Source organism: Salmo salar, chromosome ssa12 (genome assembly GCF_905237065.1).
Source record: "Salmo salar chromosome ssa12, Ssal_v3.1, whole genome shotgun sequence".
NCBI classification, from domain to species: Eukaryota; Metazoa; Chordata; class Actinopteri; order Salmoniformes; family Salmonidae; genus Salmo; species Salmo salar.
The window spans coordinates 91,837,592-91,863,268 of NC_059453.1; the positions used below are offsets into that span (position 1 = coordinate 91,837,592).

A 25,677-nucleotide genomic window follows, 5' to 3' on the forward strand; every position below is an offset into this window, starting at 1 on the left:
GACACACCTACTCATTCATGGGTTTTTCTTTGTTTGTTTTACTATTTTCTACATTGTAGAATAATAGTGACTCTATCAGAACTGTGAAATAACACATGAAATAATGTAGTAACCAAAAAGTGTTAAACAAATCAAAATATAGTTTATATTTGAGATTCTTCAAAGTAGCCACCCTTCTGCCTTGATGACAGCTTTAAACACTCTTGGCATTCTCTCAACCAACTACACTTGGAATGCTTTTCCAAAAGTCTTGAAGGAGTTCCCACATATGCTGAGCACTTGTTGGCTGCTTTTACTTCACTCTGTGGTCCAACTCATCCCAAACCATCTCAAATGAGTTGAGGTCGGGTGATGCAGCGCTCCATCACTCTCCTTCTTGGTCAAATAGCCCTTACACAGCCTGGAAGTGTGTTGGGTCATTGTCCTGTTGAAAAACAAATGATATTGCGTATCGCTGTGGTAGCCATGCTGGTTAAGTGTGCCTTGAATTCTAAATAAATCACTGACAGTGTCACCAGCAAAGCAACCCCACACCATAACACCTCCTCCTCCATGCTTCACGGAGGGAAATACACATACACTGGTCTAATGTCGGTCTAATGTCCATTGCTCGTGTTTCTTGGCCAAAGCAAGTCTCTTATTATTATTGGTGTCCCTTTAGTTGTGGTTTCTTTGCAGCAATTCGACCATGAAGGCCCGATTCCTGCGGTTTCAGAACAGTTGAGTTTGATATTTGTGAAGCATTTATTTGAGCTGCAGTCTGAGGTGCAGTTAACTCTAATGAACTTATCCTCTGCAGCAGAGGTAACTCTGGGTCTTCCTTTCCTGTGGCGGTCCTCATGAGAGCCAGTTTCATCATAGCGCCTAATGTTTTTTGTGACTGCGCTTGAAGAAACTTTCAAAGTTCTTGAAATGTTACTCCGCTTTGACTGACCTTCATATCTTAAAGCAATGATGGTCTGTCATTTCTCTTTGCTTATTTGAGCTGTTCTTGCCATAATATGGACTTGGTCTTTTACCAAATAGGGCCAACACAACTGATTGGCTCAAACGCATTAAGATGGAAATAAATTCCAATATTTAACTTTTAACAAGGCACACCTGTTTATTTAAATGCATTCCAAGTGACTAACTCATGAAACTGGTTGAGAGAATGCCACGAGTTTGCAAAGCTGTCATCAAGGCAAAGGGTGGCTACTTTGAGAATCTAAAATATAACATATTTTGATTTGTTTAACACTTTTCTGGTTACTACATGATTCCATATGTGTTATTTCATCATTTTGATGTCTTCACTATTATTGTACAATGTAGAAAATTGTAAAAAATTAAGAAAAAAACCTTTGAATAAGTAGGTGTGTTCAAACTTTTGGCTGGTACTGTACGTTTGTTTCATCACAAAACTCGGAGAGCAACATCTGTCCGGTGAAGTCCACAAAGCAAATATTGCATGTCACAAACAGTTACATGACCTGGAACATGGTCCAACAAGTTAATGTTTTCGACAGTTTTACTAAACAACTACTGATTTAGAACCACTGAGTTACCGCAAGTCAGCACAAAGACAAGGAGAGTATTGACGGCGCTATTACAGCACCATTTCAACTGAAACATTCACATCAAATCAACAAGGCTATATATGCTTAGTTGAACTCCAATGCCATCCTCCTCTCTTACATGTTTGGCAAAACAGTCAATGGCTCTGTCATACAGTACTCTTTAAGTTGTTATTGTCATAGGCTACCTAGCTAGAATGCTAACTTCCTCGCATGGGCAACAATGAGCCAGCTTAGTTAGCTAGTTAGCTAGTTAGTTAATGTGAGCCTACTAGGCTACATCTTGAACTTCAATTGTCTCAGGCCAGTGGTACAATATATTAATTCATGGTTAGATCAGAATCGCCATCATAATCATTGGCCTGTAGAGAGATTTAAGTCAAAACCACAAGTCTAAATCCCCATCTCCATCCATGGCTTAGGGAAGGGCTGATTTAGCAAGCTAGCTACTGCAGGATATCAACACAAGTAGGCCAGAAACAAAAATGACTTTTTTCTTAGAATGTGATTTGATTGGTTGGGGGGTTTGCTGCACCAGAACATCCCACAGTTGAGCTCAGCTTAACGCTGATTGGCTAATTATTTTATTCATTTTTTTTTTTATCAAGGAAGGCCAAATGCTTGCTGGCATCAATCAGTCAAATGCTATGGCAGCAACACTTCATACTCTTTTGTTCCAGACAGCATCAGATACATGGACTACACAGAGGGCCGCTGTTCCTCTCGCTCAGATGATTTCTCCGGTGAGATTCAGCCACTTGCGAATAAACGAAAAATGATGAGAACACAGAGAGAGAGAGATGAAAGATACATTTAAATGTTTTTTATTGGTCAAATATTTGGGGAAGCCTGGCTTCCTATGGTATCCATGACTACACATCACTGATAGATAGTGGCTGGGATCTCTGCACTATAGGTCTAGACATGTGGAATGTGGGATGAGATGATGATGATGTTGATGAAGATGATGTTGAGGATGAAGGTGATGTTCATGAAGATGTTGATGAGGATGAAGATGTTGAGGATGATGATGTTGATGATGATGTTGAGAATGAAACTGAGTGTGAATCTGTCTGTCTGTCTGTCTGTCTGTCTGTCTGATTTGTAACCAATCTGAAGATGTTCTAGTCCTATCCCTGATGCATTATGGGGACTGTAGTACATCGTGGTATTATTCTAAAATACAGTGTACAGTAGTAATAAACGAAAGAAAAAAAGACAACAACGTGTCAATATACGGGCCTTTGTTTGTTTTGTTAGTTTGTTTGTGGTGTGCTGGATAGTGCATGCAGTACATGCCTGTAGCTGCTGAGAAACAACAAACGTGTTATTGTAATGTCTTACCATAAAAATGATCCGCATCACGACAGTCAGGCCTCCGTGTTTTATTACTACCAATAGCGTTGTTTTTAAAGCTGTAGGATATGACATCACGTAAAGAGGAAACAGATTCCTGTAATTAAGTTACAATGTAACAGCTCATCAACCATTTAATAGCCAATATATAACTCATGTAATGTACAGTAAAGATGTATATTTTATGTTAAAAATGATCTAGAATTGAATAGACCACTGATCAGAATAGATAATAGTAATATAGTTCTCCATGGAATGTAGAGCTAGGAGAAAAGGTCATTAAAGGGTAATTAAAGGAGCCATAACAACGGGGTCAAAGACACTACAGCAGAAAACAGATAGAGGGAAAATACATGGGATGATAATTCCTTAGTACTGTAAAAACTTGTCCAGTCATCTTCCTCCGAACACACACACACACACACACACACACACACACACACACACACACACACACACACACACACACACACACACACACACACAGAACCAGTGGATTATACAGCTCTGTTCTAGATATACTAGTCTCATTGTGGACCCTTATACAGCTCTAGTCTAGATATACAGGTCTCATTGTGGACCCTTATACAGCTCTGGTCTAGATATACAGGTCTCATTGTGGACCCTTATACAGCTCTGGTCTAGATATACTAGCCGGCCAGCTAGCCAGCCAGGTGACTACAGGAGAAGGGTAGGTCCTCAGCCAAGCCGGGCAAAGATCAACCTTTCAGCTGATGTAAGAGAGGGACACAGTTCACACACGACTCACACACACACCAGCAAGACACTCAGCGACACTGCTTCTCCCTGAGGATCACTCCCTGGAGCCTGTTTGTGTCAGGGGAGACCTGAACCTGAGACCAGAACACTGTGAGTAACCTACAATGTCATTGTAAATTGAACCCAATATAATGTATGTTATTTACAGTATGTAGAGCTATGTTTATTTGGCTGTGACCCCAGTGTATATTATTATTTACAGTATATTTATATATGGCTCTGGTGGAATCCCGCTTGGGTTTTAGCTCGATCAGAGATGACCTTAGAGATCAGAGATGACCTTAGAGATCAGAGAGATCAGAGATGACCTTAGAGATCAGAGATGACTTTAGAGATCACAGAGATCGGAGATGACCTTAGAGATCAGAGATGACCTCAGAGATCAGAGAGATCAGAGATGACCTTAGAGATCAGAGATGACTTTAGAGATCACAGAGATCGGAGATGACCTTAGAGATCAGAGAGATCGGAGATGACCTTAGAGGTCACAGAGATCAGAGAGATCGGAGATGACCTTAGAGATCAGAGAGATCAGAGATGACCTCAGAGATCAGAGAGATCAGAGATGACCTTAGAGATCAGAGAGATCGGAGATGACCTTAGAGATCAGAGATATCAGAGATGACCTTGGAGATCACAGAGATCAGAGATTAATTTAGAGATCACAGAGCTCATTCTATATATTCTATGTATGTGAAAGGACAACATGACTGAGAAACAGGTAAGCAGGTACATGGTGCTTGTTAATATTTATTCATTTCCAGCTCGGGTAGATAATCTAATAACATAAAGCAATAACAGGACGTAGGCCTGGATGACAGAAAATCTCAAACCTTCAGTACTCTACGGTGAGGGACAGAGACGGTCAAGATCTTAGCGGTACGATTTGCTACAATCTGATGGTAGTTTGAGTTCAACCAGAGAAGGATGGATGCTACTGTACTGTCTAATGACAAATACATCTAAATGTACTGTAAAGAAGACACAGACCATCAATGTTTCTACTGTGTGTCTTCTAGTTCTGGGCATTGACTCAACTCAACTGGGCATTGATTCAACTTAACTGGGCATTGATTCAACTTAACTGGGCATTGACTCAACTCAACTGGGCATTGATTCAACTCAACTGGGCATTGATTCAACTCAACTGGGCATTGATTCAACTTAACTGGGCATTGATTCAACTTAACTGGGCATTGATTCAACTTAACTGGGCATTGATTCAACTTAACTGGGCATTGACTCAACTTAACTGGGCATTGACTCAACTCAACTGGGCATTGACTCAACTCAACTGGGCATTGACTCAACTCAACTGGGCATTGACTCAACTCAACTGGGCATTGACTCAACTCAACTGGGCATTGACTCAACTCAACTGGGCATTGACTCAACTTAACTGGGCATTGACTCAACTTAACTGGGCATTGGCTCGACTGGGCATTGACTCGACTCAACTGGGCATTGACTCAACTTAACTGGGCATTGGCTCGACTGGGCATTGACTCAACTCAACTGGGCATTGACTCAACAAGTATAGAATATTTAGAGAAAGAGTTAAACACTCCTCTTCATTTCATTCCAACGTGACCATAAGCATGTTTCATTGCTGTCTTCTATTTCACACTATATTCAATGCGAATAGCGGAAGTTCAGTTTTACAGTGAGATTTAAATTTAAAAGGCAATGTTCCCACTTTAGCGGAGCCTGCATTCACGGTAAACGCTGCTTATGTCGGCACAACTGTAAATACCTTTACATTTTTATCGCGGAATGTGTAACACTTCAGCGATACAGACTGAATAGAACCCTTGGACTTTAATGTCTTCGACCTTTACAATGTCATATCAGCAGATTCTGTCATTAGTTCAAAATGAAAGAACAGCCTCGACTCACATGTAAATAATCATTGAGTAAATGATTGCATCGGTGGGAGAGAGAGACGGGGAGGGAGAGAAATAGAGAGGAGAGAGAGAAAGGGGGAGAGATAGGGAGAGAGGGGAGAGAAAGAGAGAGAGAGAGAGATGGGGGAGAGAGGAGAGAGAGACATTGGGAATGAGGGAGGGAGGGAGAGAGAAGAGAGAGAGAGAGAAGGAGAGAATGAAAGCAGGAAACACACGAGATGATAACCTCTGGTAAACCCTGACACTGATCAAACACGACAGATAAACAAACGTGTGCTACTACTTGTAAGGGTAGTGGCTTGTTTTTGTCCAGTGGGCCGTTGGGATGACAATGGACAGGTTGTTCACCATCTCCCTCTTCCAATCCTGTTGTCAGCATATCTTTAGACAGAGCTCATGTGCTATTTCCAAATTAAACCCTTCCATGAACATACCGTACAGGGAGTTAATGGGTCAACAGAAATGGAAGGATAAGGAACGATGAGGTTACTGTTGGTCATGACAACAGACCCTCTGTATCTTTCCTCCGATAGAGACAGAAACAGAGAGATAGAGAGTGAAACTGAGGTTACTATTGGTCATGACAGACCCTCTGTATCTTTCTCCCCTACTGTACTGCAGAGGCTGATCATCATATCTTAAGACAGAGCTCAACTATGTACAAGTCCAATCCCCCATAAAGATAGTCCAGACAGTACAGGGCCTCAAAGGAAAGGAATGAGGAACACGGTCCCTCTGAAAAGAAACCTGTGAATCTTTCCTCTACCATCTCCCTCTCCCGTCTCCCTTTCCTCTCCCATCTCCCTTTCCTCTCCCATCTCCCTTTCCTCTCCCATCTCCCTTTCCTCTCCCGTCTCCTTTTCCTCTCCCGTCTCCCTTTCCTCTCCCATCTCCTTTTCCTCTCCCATCTCCCTCTCCCATCTCCCTTTCCTCTCCCATCTCCCTTTCCTCTCCCATCTCCTTTTCCTCTCCCATCTCCCTTTCCTCTCCCATCTCCCTTTCCTCTACCATCTCCCTTTCCTCTCCCATCTCCCTCTACCGTCTCCCTTTCCTCTACCATCTTCCTCTACCGTCTCCCTTTCCTCTCCCATCTCCCTTTCCTCTCCCATCTCCCTTTCCTCTACCATCTCCCTCTCCCATCTCCCTTTCCTCTCTCATCTCCCTTTCCTCTCCCATCTCCCTTTCCTCTCCCATCTCCCTTTCCTCTACCATCTCCCTTTCCTCTCCCATCTCCCTCTACCATCTCCCTCTCCCATCTCCTTTTCCTCTCCCATCTCCCTTTCCTCTCTCATCTCCCTTTCCTCTACCATCTCCCTTTCCTCTCCCATCTCCCTCTACCATCTCCCTTTCCTCTACCATCTCCCTTTCCCATCTCCCTTTCCTCTACCGTCTCCCTTTCCTCTCCATCTCCCATCTCCCTTTCCTCTCCCATCTCCCTTTCCTCTCCCATCTCCCTTTCCTCTACCATCTCCCTCTACCGTCTCCTTTTCCTCTACCATCTCCCTTTCCTCTCCCATCTCCCTTTCCTCTACCATCTCCCTCTACCGTCTCCTTTTCCTCTACCATCTCCCTTTCCTCTACCGTCTCCTTTTCCTCTCCCGTCTCCCTTTCCTCTACCATCTCCCTCTACCGTCTCCTTTTCCTCTACCATCTCCCTTTCCTCTACCGTCTCCTTTTCCTCTACCGTCTCCCATCTCCCTCTCCCATCTCCCTTTCCTCTACCGTCTCTCTTTCCTCTCCCATCTCCCTTTCCTCTACCATCTCCCTTTCCTCTCCCATCTCCCTCTACCATCTCCCTTTCCTCTACCGTCTCCTTTTCCTCTCCCGTCTCCCTTTCCTCTACCATCTCCCTCACCGTCTCCTTTTCCTCTACCATCTCCCTTTCCTCTACCGTCTCCTTTACCTCTACCGTCTCCCTTTCCTCTACCATCTCCCTTTCCTCTACCGTCTCCCTTTCCTCTACCGTCTCCCTTTCCTCTCCCATCTCCCTTTCCTCTACCATCTCCCTTTCCTCTCCCATCTCCCTTTCCTCTCCCATCTCCCTTTCCTCTCCCATCTCCCATCTCCCTTTCCTCTACCGTCTCCCTTTCCTCTCCCATCTCCCTTATCTCTCCCATCTCCCTTTCCTCTACCGTCTCCCTATGGGTCCACGGAGTTACTGCTGGGTGTCTGCAGTTTATATTAGTTTGGGATTTTTTGGGGTGAAAAATTATTATTTTATGAATATCGCTAGTTACAACAGAATACCATTGTGGATGCAATTTTTATGTCTCTTCGTCCAGTACGAAGGAAGTTAGAGGTAGTTTCAGGAGCCAATACTTACTAGCATTAGCGCAATGACTAGAAGTCTACAGGAACAGTTAGCATGCTAGCTGTTCCTGTTCATCCGACTCTGGAGAAGTATATAAATGGCTTCATTGCCAAAATGTCTAACCGTCCCTTTAACATGGAGGAAATTACAGTCGTTGGAGCTAATTACAGGGCCGTCTAATGGTTGTTTTCGTGATGGAAGGACAGTTTCAGTGTCGACTTATGATCAACACCAGATAGAAAGGATACAGAAAGGATATTGAACTATATATATACTGTATATGTTTTAATAATATTGAACTATATATATACACTGTATATGGTTTAATAATACCATCTTTGAGAAATAACAATAAAATAAAAGCTAGACAGTTAAAATAAATTACAAAAGAAAAGATGAATTGCCATTCAGAGCACATTAGCTTTAAAAATACATTTACATTTTAGTCATTTAGCAGACGCTCTTATCCAGAGCGACTTACAGTAGTGAATGCATACATTTCATACATTTTTTTTCTCCGTACTTGTCCCCCGTGGGAATCGAACCCACAACCCTGGCATTGCAAGCACCATGCTCTACCAACTGAGCCACCACGGGACCCAAATACTAAATTGTCTCTCATCTCCATGCCAAATAAGCCCCCCCCCAAAAAAAATGGCAGCTCAATGGAAAAATGTGTAGAATAGCATTACAACAGAAAAAGTAATCCAGTTGCTAACATACCCCATTATAGCTAAAATACTATATTAGAGTTGACACTTCCTCTTACAATGAACAGTAGGGGAGGTCGAAATAATTAAACTGTCTACAAAATCTATTAATTTTAAAATGTTGATTACTACAGTACAGAACTGCTAGAGATAGGATCCCGTAGGACCTGTCCCTATATCTTTATCTTCTCTTTCTGGTTATTTATGCTTTAGATATGGGTTTTTAACTTTTTATTTTCACAAGATTCGCAGGCTACAAGTACAAGGGTGTTTATATTTGAGTACTACACTTTATTAAAAGCTATAGGAGATTCCAGTCAATGGGTTTGGTCTGTAACAGGTGCGGTCTTCACCCATGCAAATGTTCTATTCTAACGTGTTTCTCCAACAGGTTCCTCCAGCAGGGCGATAACAGAACCCATCCCTGCGTCTTGACCCAGAGGTGCCATGACGACAGACAGCAACAGACTTGGAGACACCACGGCCACAGAGACAGCCACCAGATTGGTGCACCGAAACGTTAACAACGCCAACAGCGCCGTCTCCAGTGGTGAGGTCACTAACCATGGTGAGGAGTTAGTCAACGCAGAGGCCTCATCATCATCATCACAGATTGATCACATCCTGTATGTAATAGATATTCCAGTAGGCTAGCTACCGTAACTGTTTATTTCTGTATGCAGCGGAGAAGCATGCTGAGGATTTGATACAGTGGAAGAGGCACGTGGAGGTCAGTACACTGAGGTCTCTTATTGCACCTAGATGTCACTTATCAAGCAAAGTAAAGTACTCTGTCTGTATGTGCTAACCTATCAAACTACGCTCTGTGTGTGTGTGTGTGTGTGTGTGTGTGTGTGTGTGTGTGTGTGTGTGTGTGTGTGTGTCCTGTGCAGCGAATAAAGAGTAAGGTGCTGGACCAGATTCAGGGGCAACTTAGTGACCTGCTAGACAAAGCCCTGACTGAATCTGTCCAGACATTCACACAGAACGGGAACCATGGCAACAACCACGTCACCGCCACTAACAACAACGACAACTCACACAGGTTAGGACAGCTTTGATAATGCTGCACTGTACTGTAATGTACTATACTGTAATGTACTATACTGTAATGTACTATACTGTACTGTAATGTACTATACTGTACTACACTACACTGTACTGTACTGTACTATACTGTAATGTACTATACTATACTGTAATGTACTGTACTGTACTACACTACACTGTACTATACTGTACTGTAATGTACTATACTGTAATGTACTATACTGTAATGTACTATACTGTACTGTAATGTACTATACTGTACTGTAATGTACTATACTGTACTACACTACACTGTACTGTAATGTACTACACTGTACTACACTGTACTGTAATGTACTATACTGTACTGTAATGTACTGTAATGTACTGTACTGTACTGTAATGTACTGTAATGTACTGTACTATACTGTACTGTAATGTACTATACTATACTGTAATGTACTGTACTACACTACACTGTACTATACTGTAATGTACTGTACTGTACTACACTACACTACACTGTACTATACTGTACTGTAATGTACTATACTGTAATGTACTATACTGTACTGTAATGTACTATACTGTAATGTACTATACTATACTGTAATGTACTACACTGTACTACACTACACTGTACTACACTGTACTATACTGTAATGTACTACACTGTACTGTACTACACTGTACTGCACTACACTATACTGTACTGTACTATACTGTACTGTAATGTACTATACTGCACTGTACTGTACTGTACTATACTGTACTGTACTATACTGTACTACACTACACTGTACTGTACTCTACTGTAATGTACTATACTATACTGTAATGTACTGTACTGTAATGTACTATACTATAATGTACTATACTGTACTACACTACACTATACTGTAATGTACTATACTGTACTGTACTGTAATGTACTATACTGTACTGTACTAAACTGTACTGTAATGTACCATACTGTACTATAATGTACTATAATGTACTGTACTATACTGTAATGTACTATACTGTACTGTACCATACTGTACTGTAATGTACCATAATGTACTGTACCATACTGTACTGTAATGTACCATACTGTACTGTACCATACTGTACTGTAATGTACCATACTGTACTGTACCATACTGTACTGTACTATACTGTACTGTACCATACTGTACTGTACCATACTGTACTGTACTATACTGTACTGTACTGTACCATACTGTACTGTAATGTACTATATTGTACTGTACTATACTGTACTGTAATGTACTATACTGTACCATACTGTACTGTAATGTACCATACTGTACTGTACCGTAATGTACTATACTGTACTGTACTGTACTATACTGTACTGTACCATACTGTACTGTACCATACTGTACTGTAATGTACCATACTGTACTGTACCATACTATACTGTAATGTACCATACTGTACTGTACCATACTGTACTGTAATGTACCATACTGTACTGTACCATGTTGTATGGATGACAACACACAGTTCAGAATCTATGTGTGAGGTAGGGCCCAGTTTCTCCTAGTCAACTCCCTGCTATGTCCATGAAGGTACCTGTAGATGTTTGTATGAAAGTGACTATAGCTGTTGATCTTCTCATGTTGATTTCAACTTCTTTATTCATTTCAGAACCCACACGGAAAAGGATGGAAAAGTATTTATGGACAGACGTTCCATTCTGGAGTTAGTTCATTTAATTGATTTAAACATAAACATTCTGGAGTTAGTTCATTGAATTGATTTAAACAGACGTTTAGGTAGTTAGTTCATTGAATTGATTTAAACAGACGTTTAGGTAGTTAGTTCATTGAATTGATTTAAACAGATGTTTAGGTAGTTAGTTCATTGAATTGATTTAAACAGACGTTCAGGTAGTTAGTTCATTGAATTGATTTAAACAGACGTTCAGGTAGTTAGTTCATTGAATTGATTTAAACAGACGTTTAGGTAGTTAGTTCATTGAATTGATTTAAACAGACGTTTAGGTAGTTAGTTCATTGAATTGATTTAAACAGACGTTCAGGTAGTTAGTTCATTGAATTGATTTAAACAGACGTTTAGGTAGTTAGTTCATTGAATTGATTTAAACAGACGTTTAGGTAGTTAGTTCATTGAATTGATTTAAACAGACGTTTAGGTAGTTAGTTCATTGAATTGATTTAAACAGACGTTTAGGTAGTTAGTTCATTGAATTGATTTAAACAGATGTTTAGGTAGTTAGTTCATTGAATTGATTTAAACAGACGTTTAGGTAGTTAGTTCATTGAATTGATTTAAACAGACGTTCAGGTAGTTAGTTCATTGAATTGATTTAAACAGACGTTCAGGTAGTTAGTTCATTGAATTGATTTAAACAGACGTTTAGGTAGTTAGTTCATTGAATTGATTTAAACAGACGTTCAGGTAGTTAGTTCATTGAATTGATTTAAACAGACGTTTAGGTAGTTAGTTCATTGAATTGATTTAAACAGACGTTCAGGTAGTTAGTTCATTGAATTGATTTAAACAGACGTTCAGGTAGTTAGTTCATTGAATTGATTTAAACAGATGTTTAGGTAGTTAGTTCATTCTATTCAGTTATGAGTGGGACTGGTCCTGATCCATTAGCTATATTATAATGTAGGTCCATCATGTATTTACATATGAATCCTCTTTAACTTGTCATTGTGGATTAGTTTATTGTACCTCTAGTTTAAGTTTACCTAGTGTGTGTACTCTAAGTAAGCTTATCTATCATGCAACACCATTGTATGATGGGATTAATCTCAAACGGCTCAAACACAGGACACGAGACATGAACTTAATGTTTTGTACACGTTCCACTAGAGAGGATGTACTGTTCACATGACACAATATTGTGCTATCATGCAACACCATTGTATTAATCAATCAATGGTGTCGTGTATGGACAGTACATCCTCTCTGCTGGACAAAACATTCATTTCCTGTCTAGTGTCCTGTGTTTGTTTGTTTGAGCTGTTTGAGCTGAATCCTGTCAGAATAATGTAATACTGTATATGCTAGTTAGATGAATCCTGTGTGTGTTCCTCCACAGTGATCTGTTCGAGATCAACCACATTCGGACCATCTACCACATGTTCATCTCAGTGCTCTTCCTCTTCATCATCAGTACACTGGCTGTGGACTACATCGACCAGGGCAGGTGTGTGTGTGTGTGTGTGTGTTTGCATGTGTGTGTGGGTGCGTGCGTACGGAAATGACGTCACGCTGCTTGCTTAGCGGGTTGCCCTTTCTCCTGATTCAGCTCACACCGAGGCTCAAACACAGGACCGCTGCCTTGCAAGCAAGTGTGACCGCCCTCCCGAAGCGTCTTACCAGTCGCGTCACGCAAAAACCTAGCTATTCGTTGACGCAATCGGGGACACATCAGGCTAAGGAGTAAGTTTCACATATTAAATCAAATCAAATTGAACTTTATTTGTCTCATGCGCCAAATACAACAGGTGTAGATCTTACCGTGAAATGCTTACTTACAAGCCCTTAACCAACAATGCAGTTCATGAAAGAGTTAAGAAAATATTTACCAAAGGAACTAAAGTCAAAAATAATAAAAAGTAACACAATAAAATAACAATAACGAGACTATATACAGGGGTTACCGGTACCGAGTCAATGTGCGGGGGTACAGGTTAGTCGAGGTAATTTGTAGTAGGTAAAGTGACTATGTATAGATAATAAACAGAGTAGCAGCAGTGTAAATAACAAATGGGTGGGGGGCTTTGTGGCTAGGAGTCTTTGACAATTTTTTGGGCTTTCCTCTGACACGCCTAGTATATAGGTTATGGATGGCAGGAAGTTTGGCCCCAGTGACGTACTGGGCCGTATGCACCACCCTCTGTAGCACCTTATGGTCAGATGCCGAGCAGTTGCCATACCAGGCGGTGATGCAATCGGTCAGGATGCTCTCGATGGTGCAGCTGTAGAACTTTTTGAGGATCTGGGGACCCATGCCAAATCTTTTCAGTCTCCTGAGGGGGAATAGGCTTTGTCATGCCCTCTTCACAACTGTCTTGGTGAGTTTGGACCATGACAGTTCGTTGGTGATGTGGACACCAACGAACTTGAAACTCTCTTCCCGCTCCACTACAGCCCCGTCGATGTTAATGGGGGCCTGTTCGGCCCGCCTTTTCCTGTAGTCCACGATCAGCTCCTTTGTCTTGCTCACATTGAGGGAAAGGTTGTTGTCCTGGCACCACACTGCCAGGTCTCTGACCTCCTCCCTATAGACTGTCTCATCGTTGTCGGTAATCAGGCCTACCACTGTTGTGTCGTCAGCAAACTTAAGGATGGTGTTGGAGTTGTGTTTGGCCACGCAGTCGTGGGTGAACAGGGAGTACAGGAGGGGACTAAACACGCACCCCTGAGGGGCCCCAGTGTTGAGGATCATCGTGGCAGACGTGTTGTTGCCTACCCTTACCACCTGGGGGTGGCCCATCAGGAAGTCCAGGATCCAGTTACAGAGGGAGGTGTTTAGTCCCAGGGTCCTTAGCATAGTGATGAGCATGCCCCGGCACTATGGTGTTGAACGCTGAGCTGTAGTCAATGAATAGCGTTCTCACATAGGTGTTCCTTTTGTCCAGGTGGGAAAGGGCAGCGTGGCGTGCGATTGAGATTGTGGATCTGTTGGGGCAGTATGTAAATTGGATTTGGTCTAGGGTATTCGGGATGATGCTGTCTCCCTTGATCCATCCTCCTGCCCTATTTCTCTGTCTCCCTTCATTCTCCTCCTCCTCCTCCTCCTCTCATCTTCTGTCTTCCTTCATCCTTCTATCTTCCTCTGTCTCCCTTCATGCCACCTCACCACCTGCCTGCCTAGACAGTTCCATTCTACCTTCAGGAAGTTTCTGCTGCTGCTGAGATTCCAAGGAAACTCTGACACACCGCACACACTTTTAGTGTTACTTTTCAAGAATGGTAAAGGCGTCCGCATACACAGGTTGGGTTTGCTCCTAGCAGAACTCGTCTAGGTCGAAGCGACCGCCTGTGATCGCATACTCCCTAAAGACCTTCGCTTGAAACACAGCAATATTACTGTTGTTTGTCCCTCTTGAGCCACTGTAGCGACATCATAGCCAGAAAGACTTCCTCAAAATAGTCTGAATTAATCTAAGATAAATCAAGAAATCTGTCAATAGTTGTTTATGTTTTTTTACCGAGGAGGTCTTAATCTGGCAATTTTACATCTAACTAAGATGTTTAGTGTAGTATATCTCAAGTTAAAAAAAAATGCATAAAAAACTTAGCATCTCTTGTGGAATGACAACAAACACTTCACGTTCCCGCTCCTAACTAGGAGTAGTACTGTTGACCAATCACAGACAAAGGTTTAGACTGGGAAGCATACGATAAGCTTCAGACTTTACTAAGGTTTTTGAAGCATCCATTATATTACATTTCAATATATTCTATTCAATTCTATCCCCAGACTGGTGCTGGAGTTTGACCTGTTGTCCTATGCCTTTGGGAAACTACATATAGTAGCTTTGGCCTGGCTGTTGATGTTCAGCTACACGTTGGCCGTGCCCTACTATGCCCTGGCTCTCTGGGGGACTCTCTACCATCGCAGCCCGGTACAGGGGGTACTGTCGGTGGGCGCTGGGCTGGTGCTCTCCGCCTTGCAGGCCGCTGTACTGGGGGTTCTCCCTATATACGTGGTCTTTCACTACCAGCTGCCTCCAGCCTCACGATTCATCATCATACTGGAACAGGTATGGATAACATTGTATAGTAAAGTCAACACTATATAATTTGGAATTACTCGAAGAGGTATGGATGGATGTGTGTACCTACAGTGCTGTGTGGTGGAGATCTGTCTGATAGTGGTGTGTGGTGGAGATCTGTCTGATAGGGGTGTGTGGTGGAGATCTGTCTGATAGGGGTGTATGTTGGAGATCTGTCTGATAGGGGTGTATGGTGGAGATCTGTCTGATAGTGGTGTGTGGTGGAGATCTGTCTGATAGGGGTGTGTGGTGGAGATCTGTCTGATAGGCGTGTATGGTGGAGATCTGTCTGATAGGGGTGTATGGTGGAGATCTGTCTGATAGTGGTGTATGTTGGAGATCTGTCTGATAGGGGTGTATGGTGGAGATCTGTCTGATAGGGGTGTATGGTGGAGATTTGTCTGATAGTGGTGTATGTTGGAGATCTGTCTGATAGGGGTGTATGGTGGAGATCTGTCTGATAGGGGTGTATGGTGGAGATCTGTCTGATAGGGGTGTATGGTGGAGATCTGTCTGATAGTGGTGTATGGTGGAGATCTGTCTGATAGGGGTGTATGGTGGAGATCTGTCTGATAGGGGTGTATGGTGGAGATCTGTCTGATAGGGGTATATGGTGGAGATCTGTCTGATAGGGGTGTATGGTGGAGATCTGTCTGATAGGGGTGTATGGTGGAGATCTGTCTGATAGGGGTGTATGGTGGAGATCTGTCTGATAGGGGTGTATGGTGGAGATCTGTCTGATAGGGGTGTATGGTGGAGATCTGTCTGATAGGGGTGTATGGTGGAGATCTGTCTGATAGGGGTGTATGGTGGAGATCTGTCTGATAGGGGTGTATGGTGGAGATCTGTCTGATAGGGGTGTATGGTGGAGATCTGTCTGATAGGGGTGTGTGGTGGAGATCTGTCTGATAGGGGTATATGGTGGAGATCTGTCTGATAGTGGTGTATGGTGGAGATCTGTCTGATAGGGGTGTGTGGTGGAGATCTGTCTGATAGTGGTGTATGGTGGAGATCTGTCTGATAGGGGTGTGTGGTGGAGATCTGTCTGATAGGGGTGTGTGGTGGAGATCTGTCTGATAGTGGTGTATGGTGGAGATCTGTCTGATAGGGGTGTATGGTGGAGATCTGTCTGATAGGCGTGTATGGTGGAGATTTGTCTGATAGTGGAAAGTTTAGTAACTAGGTAAAGACAGTGATGAATATAGACACGAGCATCAACAACATCTCATATTATACGAGTCAAAGTAGAGAACTGATCCTGTTTGGACTCGTCCCATCGCTGCTTGTTGTGACAGTGTTTATATTTATCTGGATTGGACTCGTCCCATCGCTGCTTGTTGTGACAGTGTTTATATTTAACTGGGTTGGACTCGTCCCATCGCTGCTTGTTGTGACAGTGTTTATGTTTAACTGGATTGGACTCGTCCCATCGCTGCTTGTTGTGACAGTGTTTATGTTTAACTGGGTTGGACTCGTCCCATCGCTGCTTGTTGTGACAGTGTTTATATTTAACTGGATTGGACTCGTCCCATCGCTGCTTGTTGTGACAGTGTTTATATTTAACTGGATTGGACTCGTCCCATCGCTGCTTGTTGTGACAGTGTTTATATTTAACTGGATTGGACTCGTCCCATCGCTGCTTGTTGTGACAGTGTTTATATTTAACTGGGTTGGACTCGTCCCATCGCTGCTTGTTGTGACAGTGTTTATATTTAACTGGGTTGGACTCGTCCCATCGCTGCTTGTTGTGACAGTGTTTATATTTAACTGGATTGGACTCGTCCCATCGCTGCTTGTTGTGACAGTGTTTATATTTAACTGGATTGGACTCGTCCCATCGCTGCTTGTTGTGACAGTGTTTATATTTAACTGGATTGGACTCGTCCCATCGCTGCTTGTTGTGACAGTGTTTATATTTAACTGGGTTGGACTCGTCCCATCGCTGCTTGTTGTGACAGTGTTTATATTTAACTGGGTTGGACTCGTCCCATCGCTGCTTGTTGTGACAGTGTTTATATTTAACTGGATTGGACTCGTCCCATCGCTGCTTGTTGTGACAGTGTTTATATTTATCTGGATTGGACTCGTCCCATCGCTGCTTGTTGTGACAGTGTTTATATTTAACTGGGTTGGACTCGTCCCATCGCTGCTTGTTGTGACAGTGTTTATATTTAACTGGATTGGACTCGTCCCATCGCTGCTTGTTGTGACAGTGTTTATATTTAACTGGATTGGACTCGTCCCATCGCTGCTTGTTGTGACAGTGTTTATATTTAACTGGATTGGACTCGTCCCATCGCTGCTTGTTGTGACAGTGTTTATATTTAACTGGATTGGACTCGTCCCATCGCTGCTTGTTGTGACAGTGTTTATATTTAACTGGATTGGACTCGTCCCATCGCTGCTTGTTGTGACAGTGTTTATATTTAACTGGATTGGACTCGTCCCATCGCTGCTTGTTGTGACAGTGTTTATATTTAACTGGATTGGACTCGTCCCATCGCTGCTTGTTGTGACAGTGTTTATATTTAACTGGATTGGACTCGTCCCATCGCTGCTTGTTGTGACAGTGTTTATATTTAACTGGATTGGACTCGTCCCATCGCTGCTTGTTGTGACAGTGTTTATATTTAACTGGATTGGACTCGTCCCATCGCTGCTTGTTGTGACAGTGTTTATATTTAACTGGATTGGACTCGTCCCATCGCTGCTTGTTGTGACAGTGTTTATATTTAACTGGATTGGACTCGTCCCATCGCTGCTTGTTGTGACAGTGTTTATATTTAACTGGATTGGACTCGTCCCATCGCTGCTTGTTGTGACAGTGTTTATATTTAACTGGATTGGACTCGTCCCATCGCTGCTTGTTGTGACAGTGTTTATATTTAACTGGATTGGACTCGTCCCATCGCTGCTTGTTGTGACAGTGTTTATATTTAACTGGATTGGACTCGTCCCATCGCTGCTTGTTGTGACAGTGTTTATATTTAACTGGATTGGACTCGTCCCATCGCTGCTTGTTGTGACAGTGTTTATATTTAACTGGATTGGACTCGTCCCATCGCTGCTTGTTGTGACAGTGTTTATATTTATCTGGATTGGACTCGTCCCATCGCTGCTTGTTGTGACAGTGTTTATATTTAACTGGATTGGACTCGTCCCATCGCTGCTTGTTGTGACAGTGTTTATATTTAACTGGATTGGACTCGTCCCATCGCTGCTTGTTGTGACAGTGTTTATATTTAACTGGATTGGACTCGTCCCATCGCTGCTTGTTGTGACAGTGTTTATGTTTAACTGGGTTGGACTCGTCCCATCGCTGCTTGTTGTGACAGTGTTTATATTTAACTGGGTTGGACTCGTCCCATCGCTGCTTGTTGTGACAGTGTTTATATTTAACTGGATTGGACTCGTCCCATCGCTGCTTGTTGTGACAGTGTTTATATTTAACTGGGTTGGACTCGTCCCATCGCTGCTTGTTGTGACAGTGTTTATATTTATCTGGATTGGACTCGTCCCATCGCTGCTTGTTGTGACAGTGTTTATGTTTAACTGGGTTGGACTCGTCCCATCGCTGCTTGTTGTGACAGTGTTTATATTTAACTGGGTTGGACTCGTCCCATCGCTGCTTGTTGTGACAGTGTTTATATTTAACTGGATTGGACTCGTCCCATCGCTGCTTGTTGTGACAGTGTTTATATTTAACTGGATTGGACTCGTCCCATCTCTGCCCTGCTCCTCTTATCTCCACGCTGACATTGTCAATAAAGAAAGGTTGATTTAATAAATCCGCTGGATGACTAGCTTGGTCATTTGTTATCTTTTTTTATAGAGTCCTTTTTAGAATTGGCAGGAGAACAAATGAGACTTTGGATGCAGTAACCAAACCTGGGTTCAAATACTATTTGAAATCATTTCAAATAATTTAACTGAACTTGATTGACATTAACTGGTGCAAGGGAACCAATCGAATCGTTACAAAAGATCAGCCCTGTTTATCTGGCTCTCCAGGCAGGCTAAAGAAAAGGCTAAAAGTATTTGAAAGATTTCAAAAACTATTTGAACCCAGGTCTGGCAATAACTCTCACAAGGACAATTCTATTCCAATCCCTTGATTCATCTAAGGTGTGGATGTCAATGTAACAAGTTACAGTCATTCATTTGTCACGATTGATTTGTTTAATTGCCTTAGCTGGCTCCATTTGCCTTGTATAACGTTTACGTGTTGTCTCTCTCCCCTGTTCAGATCCGTTTCCTGATGAAAAGCTACTCTTTCATCCGAGAAAATGTCCCAGTCATCCTAAAACACAAGACAAAGGAAGGTAAGGATAATATAAATGTAATATAATATCATTTATGTAATGGCACAGAAACAACCACCCAATGACAATTACATTTATATTGGAGATATTCAGTGCATTCAACTGACCATGATGAGTCAAACTGTCATTGTAGTGTCAGAACCTCAGAACCTTGTCTAAAGTGTTTATAGAGGTGGCATATAGAACCTCAGAACCTTGTCTAAAGTGTTTATAGAGGTGACATATAGAACCTCAGAACCTTGTCTAAAGTGTTTATAGAGGTGACATATAGAATCTCAGAACCTTGTCTAAAGTGTTTATAGAGCTGACATATAGAACCTCAAAACGTTGTCTAAAGTGTTTATAGAGGTGACATATAGAACCTCAGAACCTTGTCTAAAGTGTTTATAGAGCTGACATATAGAACCTCAGAACGTTGTCTAAAGTGTTTATAGAGGTGACATATAGAACCTCAGAACCTTGTCTAAAGTGTTTATAGAGGTGACATATAGAATCTCAGAACGTTGTCTAAAGTGTTTATAGAGCTGACATATAGAACCTCAGAACCTTGTCTAAAGTGTTTATAGAGGTGACATATAGAACCTCAGAACCTTGTCTAAAGTGTTTATAGAGGTGACATATAGAACCTCAGAACCTTGTCTAAAGTGTTTATAGAGCTGACATATAGAATCTCAGAACCTTGTCTAAAGTGTTTATAGAGCTGACATATAGAACCTCAGAACCTTGTCTAAAGTGTTTATATAGGTGGCATATAGAACCTCAGAACCTTGTCTAAAGTCTTTATAGAGGTGACATATAGAACCTCAGAACCTTGTCTAAAGTGTTTATAGAGGTGACATATAGAACCTTGTCTAAAGTGTTTATAGAGGTGACTTATAGAACCTCAGAACCTTGTCTAAAGTGTTTATAGAGGTGACATATAGAACCTTGTCTAAAGTGTCTATAGAGGTGACATATAGAACCTCAGAACCTTGTCTAAAGTGTTTATAGAGGTGACATATAGAACCTCAGAACCTTGTCTAAAGTGTTTATAGAGGTGACATATAGAATCTCAGAACCTTTTCTAAAGTGTTTATAGAGGTGACATATAGAACCTCAGAACCTTGTCTAAAGTGTTTATATAGGTGGCATATAGAACCTCAGAACCTTGTCTAAAGTCTTTATAGAGGTGACATATAGAACCTCAGAACCTTGTCTAAAGTGTTTATAGAGGTGACATATAGAACCTCAGAACCTTGTCTAAAGTGTTTATATAGGTGGCATATAGAACCTCAGAACCTTGTCTAAAGTCTTTATAGAGGTGACAGATAGAACATCAGAACCTTGTCTAAAGTGTTTATAGAGGTGACATATAGAACCTTGTCTAAAGTGTTTATAGAGGTGACCTATAGAACCTCAGACCCTTGTCTAAAGTGTTTATAAAGGTGACAGATAGAACATCAGAACCTTGTCTAAAGTGTTTATAGAGGTGACATATAGAACCTTGTCTAAAGTGTCTATAGAGCTGACATATAGAACCTCAGAACCTTGTCTAAAGTGTTTATAAAGGTGACATATAGAACCTCAGAACCTTGTCTAAAGTGTTGATAGAGGTGACATATAGAACCTCAGAACCTTGTCTAAAGTGTTTATAAAGGTGACATATAGAACATCAGAACCTTGTCTAAAGTATTTATAGAGGTGACATATAGAACCTCAGAACCTTGTCTAAAGTGTTTATAGAGGTGACATATAGAACCTTGTCTAAAGTGTTTATAGAGGTGACATATAGAACCTTGTATAAAGTGTTTATAGAGGTGACACATAGAACCTTGTCTAAAGTGTTTATAGAGCTGACATATTGAACCTCAGAACCTTGTCTAAAGTGTTTATAGAGGTGGCATATACAGTAGAACCTTAGTGCCAGGATTTTTTTCCTGACCATGTGGCCTGACCAAGATAAACTAAGCCCTATATTGATATGACATCACTTATATATGACATCACCTCAACAGACAATACTGCCTGACTAATGACATCATTGTGTTTCTCAGGAGAGGGTCCCAGGGGAGAGTTTCCCAGGTTCCCAACGTTCTCGAGCTACCTCTATTTCCTCTTTGCTCCCACCCTCATCTACAGAGAGTGTTACCCCAGAAACCCACACATTAGATGGAACTATGTTGGCGTAACGTTTGCTAAGGTGCGTTATTTTCCTACTTCTAATCTTAATGATAGATTGTCTGTATTGTCTGCTGTAGATATACAGTTCATGTTTTAGTCTATTTTGAATATAATCCGTGAACGTATTCAGCCTAATAATAAATAATCGATTTGATTTTATACTGTAAAGTGTTTTTCCAGAGCCCAATTTGCTTTATATAGTAAGGGAGAGACTCCCCTTATTCGCCCTCTGTTGGTAGAGGTGTTGAATGCTGCCTGTGGGTCAGTATTGTTCCAGTAGCAGGTCATTGACCTACCAGTATCGTTCAGATCTCCAAGCTATACTAGAATTGTATTGTTATCTTTAATCTTATCAGTATGTACAGTATGTTATTGTGTATACTGTGTAGTATCTTTTGTTTTTATAATTCTGAACTCTGAACTCAGATTCCTCTGCCATGGTTAGCCATGGGAATTGGCAAGACCGCACAAACAGATCTGGTACCAGGCTTGCCATGGGTGACTTTCCATGTATCCTCAACCTGTATCCCTCCTGTCCTTCACACAGATTCTGGGCTGTCTTTTCTATGGTTACTTTATCCTGGTGAGACTGTGCATCCCTGTCTTCATGAATGACAGCAACACGCCTTTCAGCACCAGAACACTGGTTCTGGCCTTGTTCCATGCTACACTTCCAGGTAATTCGTCAGTCAAATGTGTGTATAATATATATATATATATATATATATATATAAAGCCACATCAGTAGAAGAATGTAGCCTGTATTCTAATTGGGAGTGTTGAATTTTTATGATTTTTTTTAACCTTTATTTAACTAGGCAAGTCAGTTAAAAACAAATTCTTATTTACAATGACGGCCTACACCGGCCAAACCCCGGACGACGCTCGGCCAATTGTGCGTCGCCCTACGGGAGTCCCAATCACAGCCGGTTGTGATACAGCCTGGATTCAAACCACGTTGTCTGTAGTGACGCCTCAAGCACTGAGATGCAGAGCCTCAGACCGCTGAGCCACTCGGGAGCCCCAGAGTGAACTGTGGTGCCCTGATGGTGTTTGCACTTTTTTAAACCTTTATTTAAGGAGGAAAGATCTTTGACGGCAACCTTATCCAATGTGAACTTATCAGGGAGTAGGACCCAGAATGTACTAGACAGAATGTACTAGACAGAATGTACTAGACAGAAGGCTTACTGACAGAATGTACTAGACAGAAGGCTTACTGACAGAATGTACTAGACAGAATGTACTAGACAGAAGGCTTACTGACAGAATGTACTAGACAGAATGTACTAGACAGAATGTACTAGACAGAATGTACTAGACAGAATGTACTAGACAGAATGTACTAGACAGAATGTACTAGACAGAATGTACTAGACAGAAGGCTTACTGACAGAATGTACTAGACAGAATGTACTAGACAGAATGTACTAGACAGAAGGCTTACTGACAAAGTTCTAGTTTGTTAGGCTAGAGGTTGAAGATCAAATCTAAATGGATTTGTCACATACTTTGTGAACAACAGGTCTAGACGAACAGTGAAATATGTACGGACCCTTACCAACAATGGAGAGAGAAAGAAAACAGAGAAATGATAGAAAATGAAACACTTAATAATAAAGTGATGATAAATAAACAATGTGTAACTATAACTTGGCTATATACAAGGGGTACCAGTACTGAGTTGATGTGTAGGGGTACGAGGTAATTGAGGTAGATATGTATATATAACTAAGAATAAAGTGACAGATAATAAACAGTAGCTGCAGCGTATGTGATGAGTCCAAAAAATGTGTGGAAAATGGGTCAATGCAGATAGTTAAATAGTTAACAAAATAGTTACCCGGACTAACTATTTATCAGTCTTATGGCTTGGGGGGTAGAAGCTGTTCAGGGTCCTGTTGGTTCCAGATTGGTGCATTGGTACCACTTGCCGTGCGGTAGCAAAGAGAACAGTCTATGACTTGGGTGGCTGGAGTCTTTGACAACTTTTAGGGCCTCCCTCTGACACCGCCTGGTATAGAGGTCCTGGGTGGCAGGGAGCTCGGCCCCAATGATGTACTGGGCCGTACGCACTACCCTCTGTAGCGCCTTGCGGTTGGAGGCCGAGCAGTTGTCATACCAGGCGGTGATGCAACCAGTCAAGATTCTCTCAATGGTGCAGCTGCAGAACTTTTTGAGGATCTGAGGTCCCATGCCAAATCTTTTCAGCCTCCTGAGGGGGAAGAGGCGTTATCGTGCCCTCTTCACGACTGTGTTGGTGTGTGTGGACCATAATTGATCCTTAGTGATGTGGACAAAGAGGAACTTGCTCCACTACAGCCCCATTGATGTGAATTGGGGCATGCTCGGCCCTCCGTTTCCTAGTAGTCCATGATCAGCTTCTTTGTCTTGCTGACGTTGAGGGAGAGGTTGTTGTTCTGGCGCCACACTGCCAGGTCTCCGTTCTCCTCCCTATAGGCTGTCTCATCGTCGTTGGTGATCAGGCTTACCACCGTCAAGTCGTTGGCAAACTTAATGGTGGCAATGGAGTCGTGCTGTCCACACAGTCGTGCGTGAACAGGGAGTACAGGAGGGGACCAAGCACACACCCCTGAGGGGCCCCCGTGTTGAGGGTGAGCGAGGTGGATGTTTTGTTGCCTACCCTCACCACCTGGGGGAGGCCCGTCAGGAAGTCCAGGATCCAGTTGCAGAGGGAAGTGTTCAGTCCCAGGGTCCTTAGCGTAGTGATGAGCTTGGAGGGCACTATGTTGTTGAATGCTGAGCCTAATTCAATGAACAGCATCCTCACGTAGGTGTTCCTCTTGTCCAGGTGGGAAAGGGCAGTGTGTGGAGTGCAATAGAAATTGCATCATCTGTGGATCTGTTGGGGCGGTATGTGAATTGGAGTGGGTCCAGGGTGTTTGGGATGATGGTGTTGATGTGAGCCATCACCAGCCTTTCAATGTTTTCATGGCTAGAGATGTGAGTGGTATGGGGCAGCAGTCATTTAGACAGGCTACCTTGGCGTTCATGGGCACAGGGACTATGGTGGTCTGCTTGAAACAAGTAGGTATTACAGACTGTGTCAGGGAGAGGTTGAAAATGTCAGTGAAGACACTTGTCAGCTGGTCAGTGCACGGTCTGAGTTCACGTCCGGTAATCAGCTCTAGCCTTTAGCTCAGTGCGGATGTTGCCTGTAATCTATGGCTTCTGGTTGGGCAATGTACGTACGGTCACTGTGGGGACTTATTCATGAACTCTGTTACTGATGAGGTAAACTCCTTAATGCCATCGGATGGAACATGTTCCAGTCTGTACTAGCAAAACAGTCCTGTAGCTTTGCATTCGCTTTATCAGACCACTTCTGCCTTGAGAGCGTCACTGTTACTTCCGGTTTAAGTTTTTGCTTGTAAGCAGGAATCAGGAGGATAGAGGTACAAGGCACTACATCTCAATGCTAGAGGCGTTACTACAGACCCTGGTTCGATTCCAGGCTGTATCACAACCGACTGTGATTGGGAGTCCCATAGGGAAGCGCACAATTGGCCCAGTGTCGTTCTGGTTAGGGTTTGGCCGGGGTAGTCCTTCATTGTAAATAACAATTTGTTCTTAACTGACTTGCCTAGTTAAATTAAGGTAAAATAAAATTTAAATAAACGATTTGCCCAATGAAGAGCGAGGCAGAGCTTTCTATGCATTTCTGTGTGTGGAGTAAAGCTGATCTAGTTTTTTCGCCTCTAGTTGCACAGTTGATATGCTGGTAGAAATGAGGTAAAAGGGATTTCAGTTTTTCTGCCTAAAA

The 25,677-nt window shown here is 42.3% G+C and overlaps 1 protein-coding gene across 2 annotated transcripts in view; it reads left to right on the forward strand.

Annotated features, from left to right (window-relative positions):
* The first annotated feature begins 3,472 nt into the window (after positions 1–3,472).
* Positions 3,473–25,677, forward strand: part of soat2 (sterol O-acyltransferase 2) — a 32,249-nt gene continuing 10,044 nt past the window's right edge. Inside the window, exons 1-10 of one of the 2 annotated variants that reach the window (XM_045691935.1) lie at positions 3,473–3,782; positions 9,009–9,167; positions 9,301–9,347; positions 9,511–9,662; positions 11,300–11,353; positions 12,726–12,833; positions 15,117–15,399; positions 19,658–19,733; positions 21,767–21,912; positions 22,441–22,570. In XM_045691935.1, the coding sequence (XP_045547891.1) occupies positions 9,065–9,167; positions 9,301–9,347; positions 9,511–9,662; positions 11,300–11,353; positions 12,726–12,833; positions 15,117–15,399; positions 19,658–19,733; positions 21,767–21,912; positions 22,441–22,570 (1,099 nt within the window). In that variant the 5' untranslated portion in view covers positions 3,473–3,782; positions 9,009–9,064. Of the gene's footprint in view, positions 3,783–9,008; positions 9,186–9,300; positions 9,348–9,510; positions 9,663–11,299; positions 11,354–12,725; positions 12,834–15,116; positions 15,400–19,657; positions 19,734–21,766; positions 21,913–22,440; positions 22,571–25,677 lie in introns of both variants that reach the window. The other variant, XM_045691934.1, reaches the window with a different exon arrangement.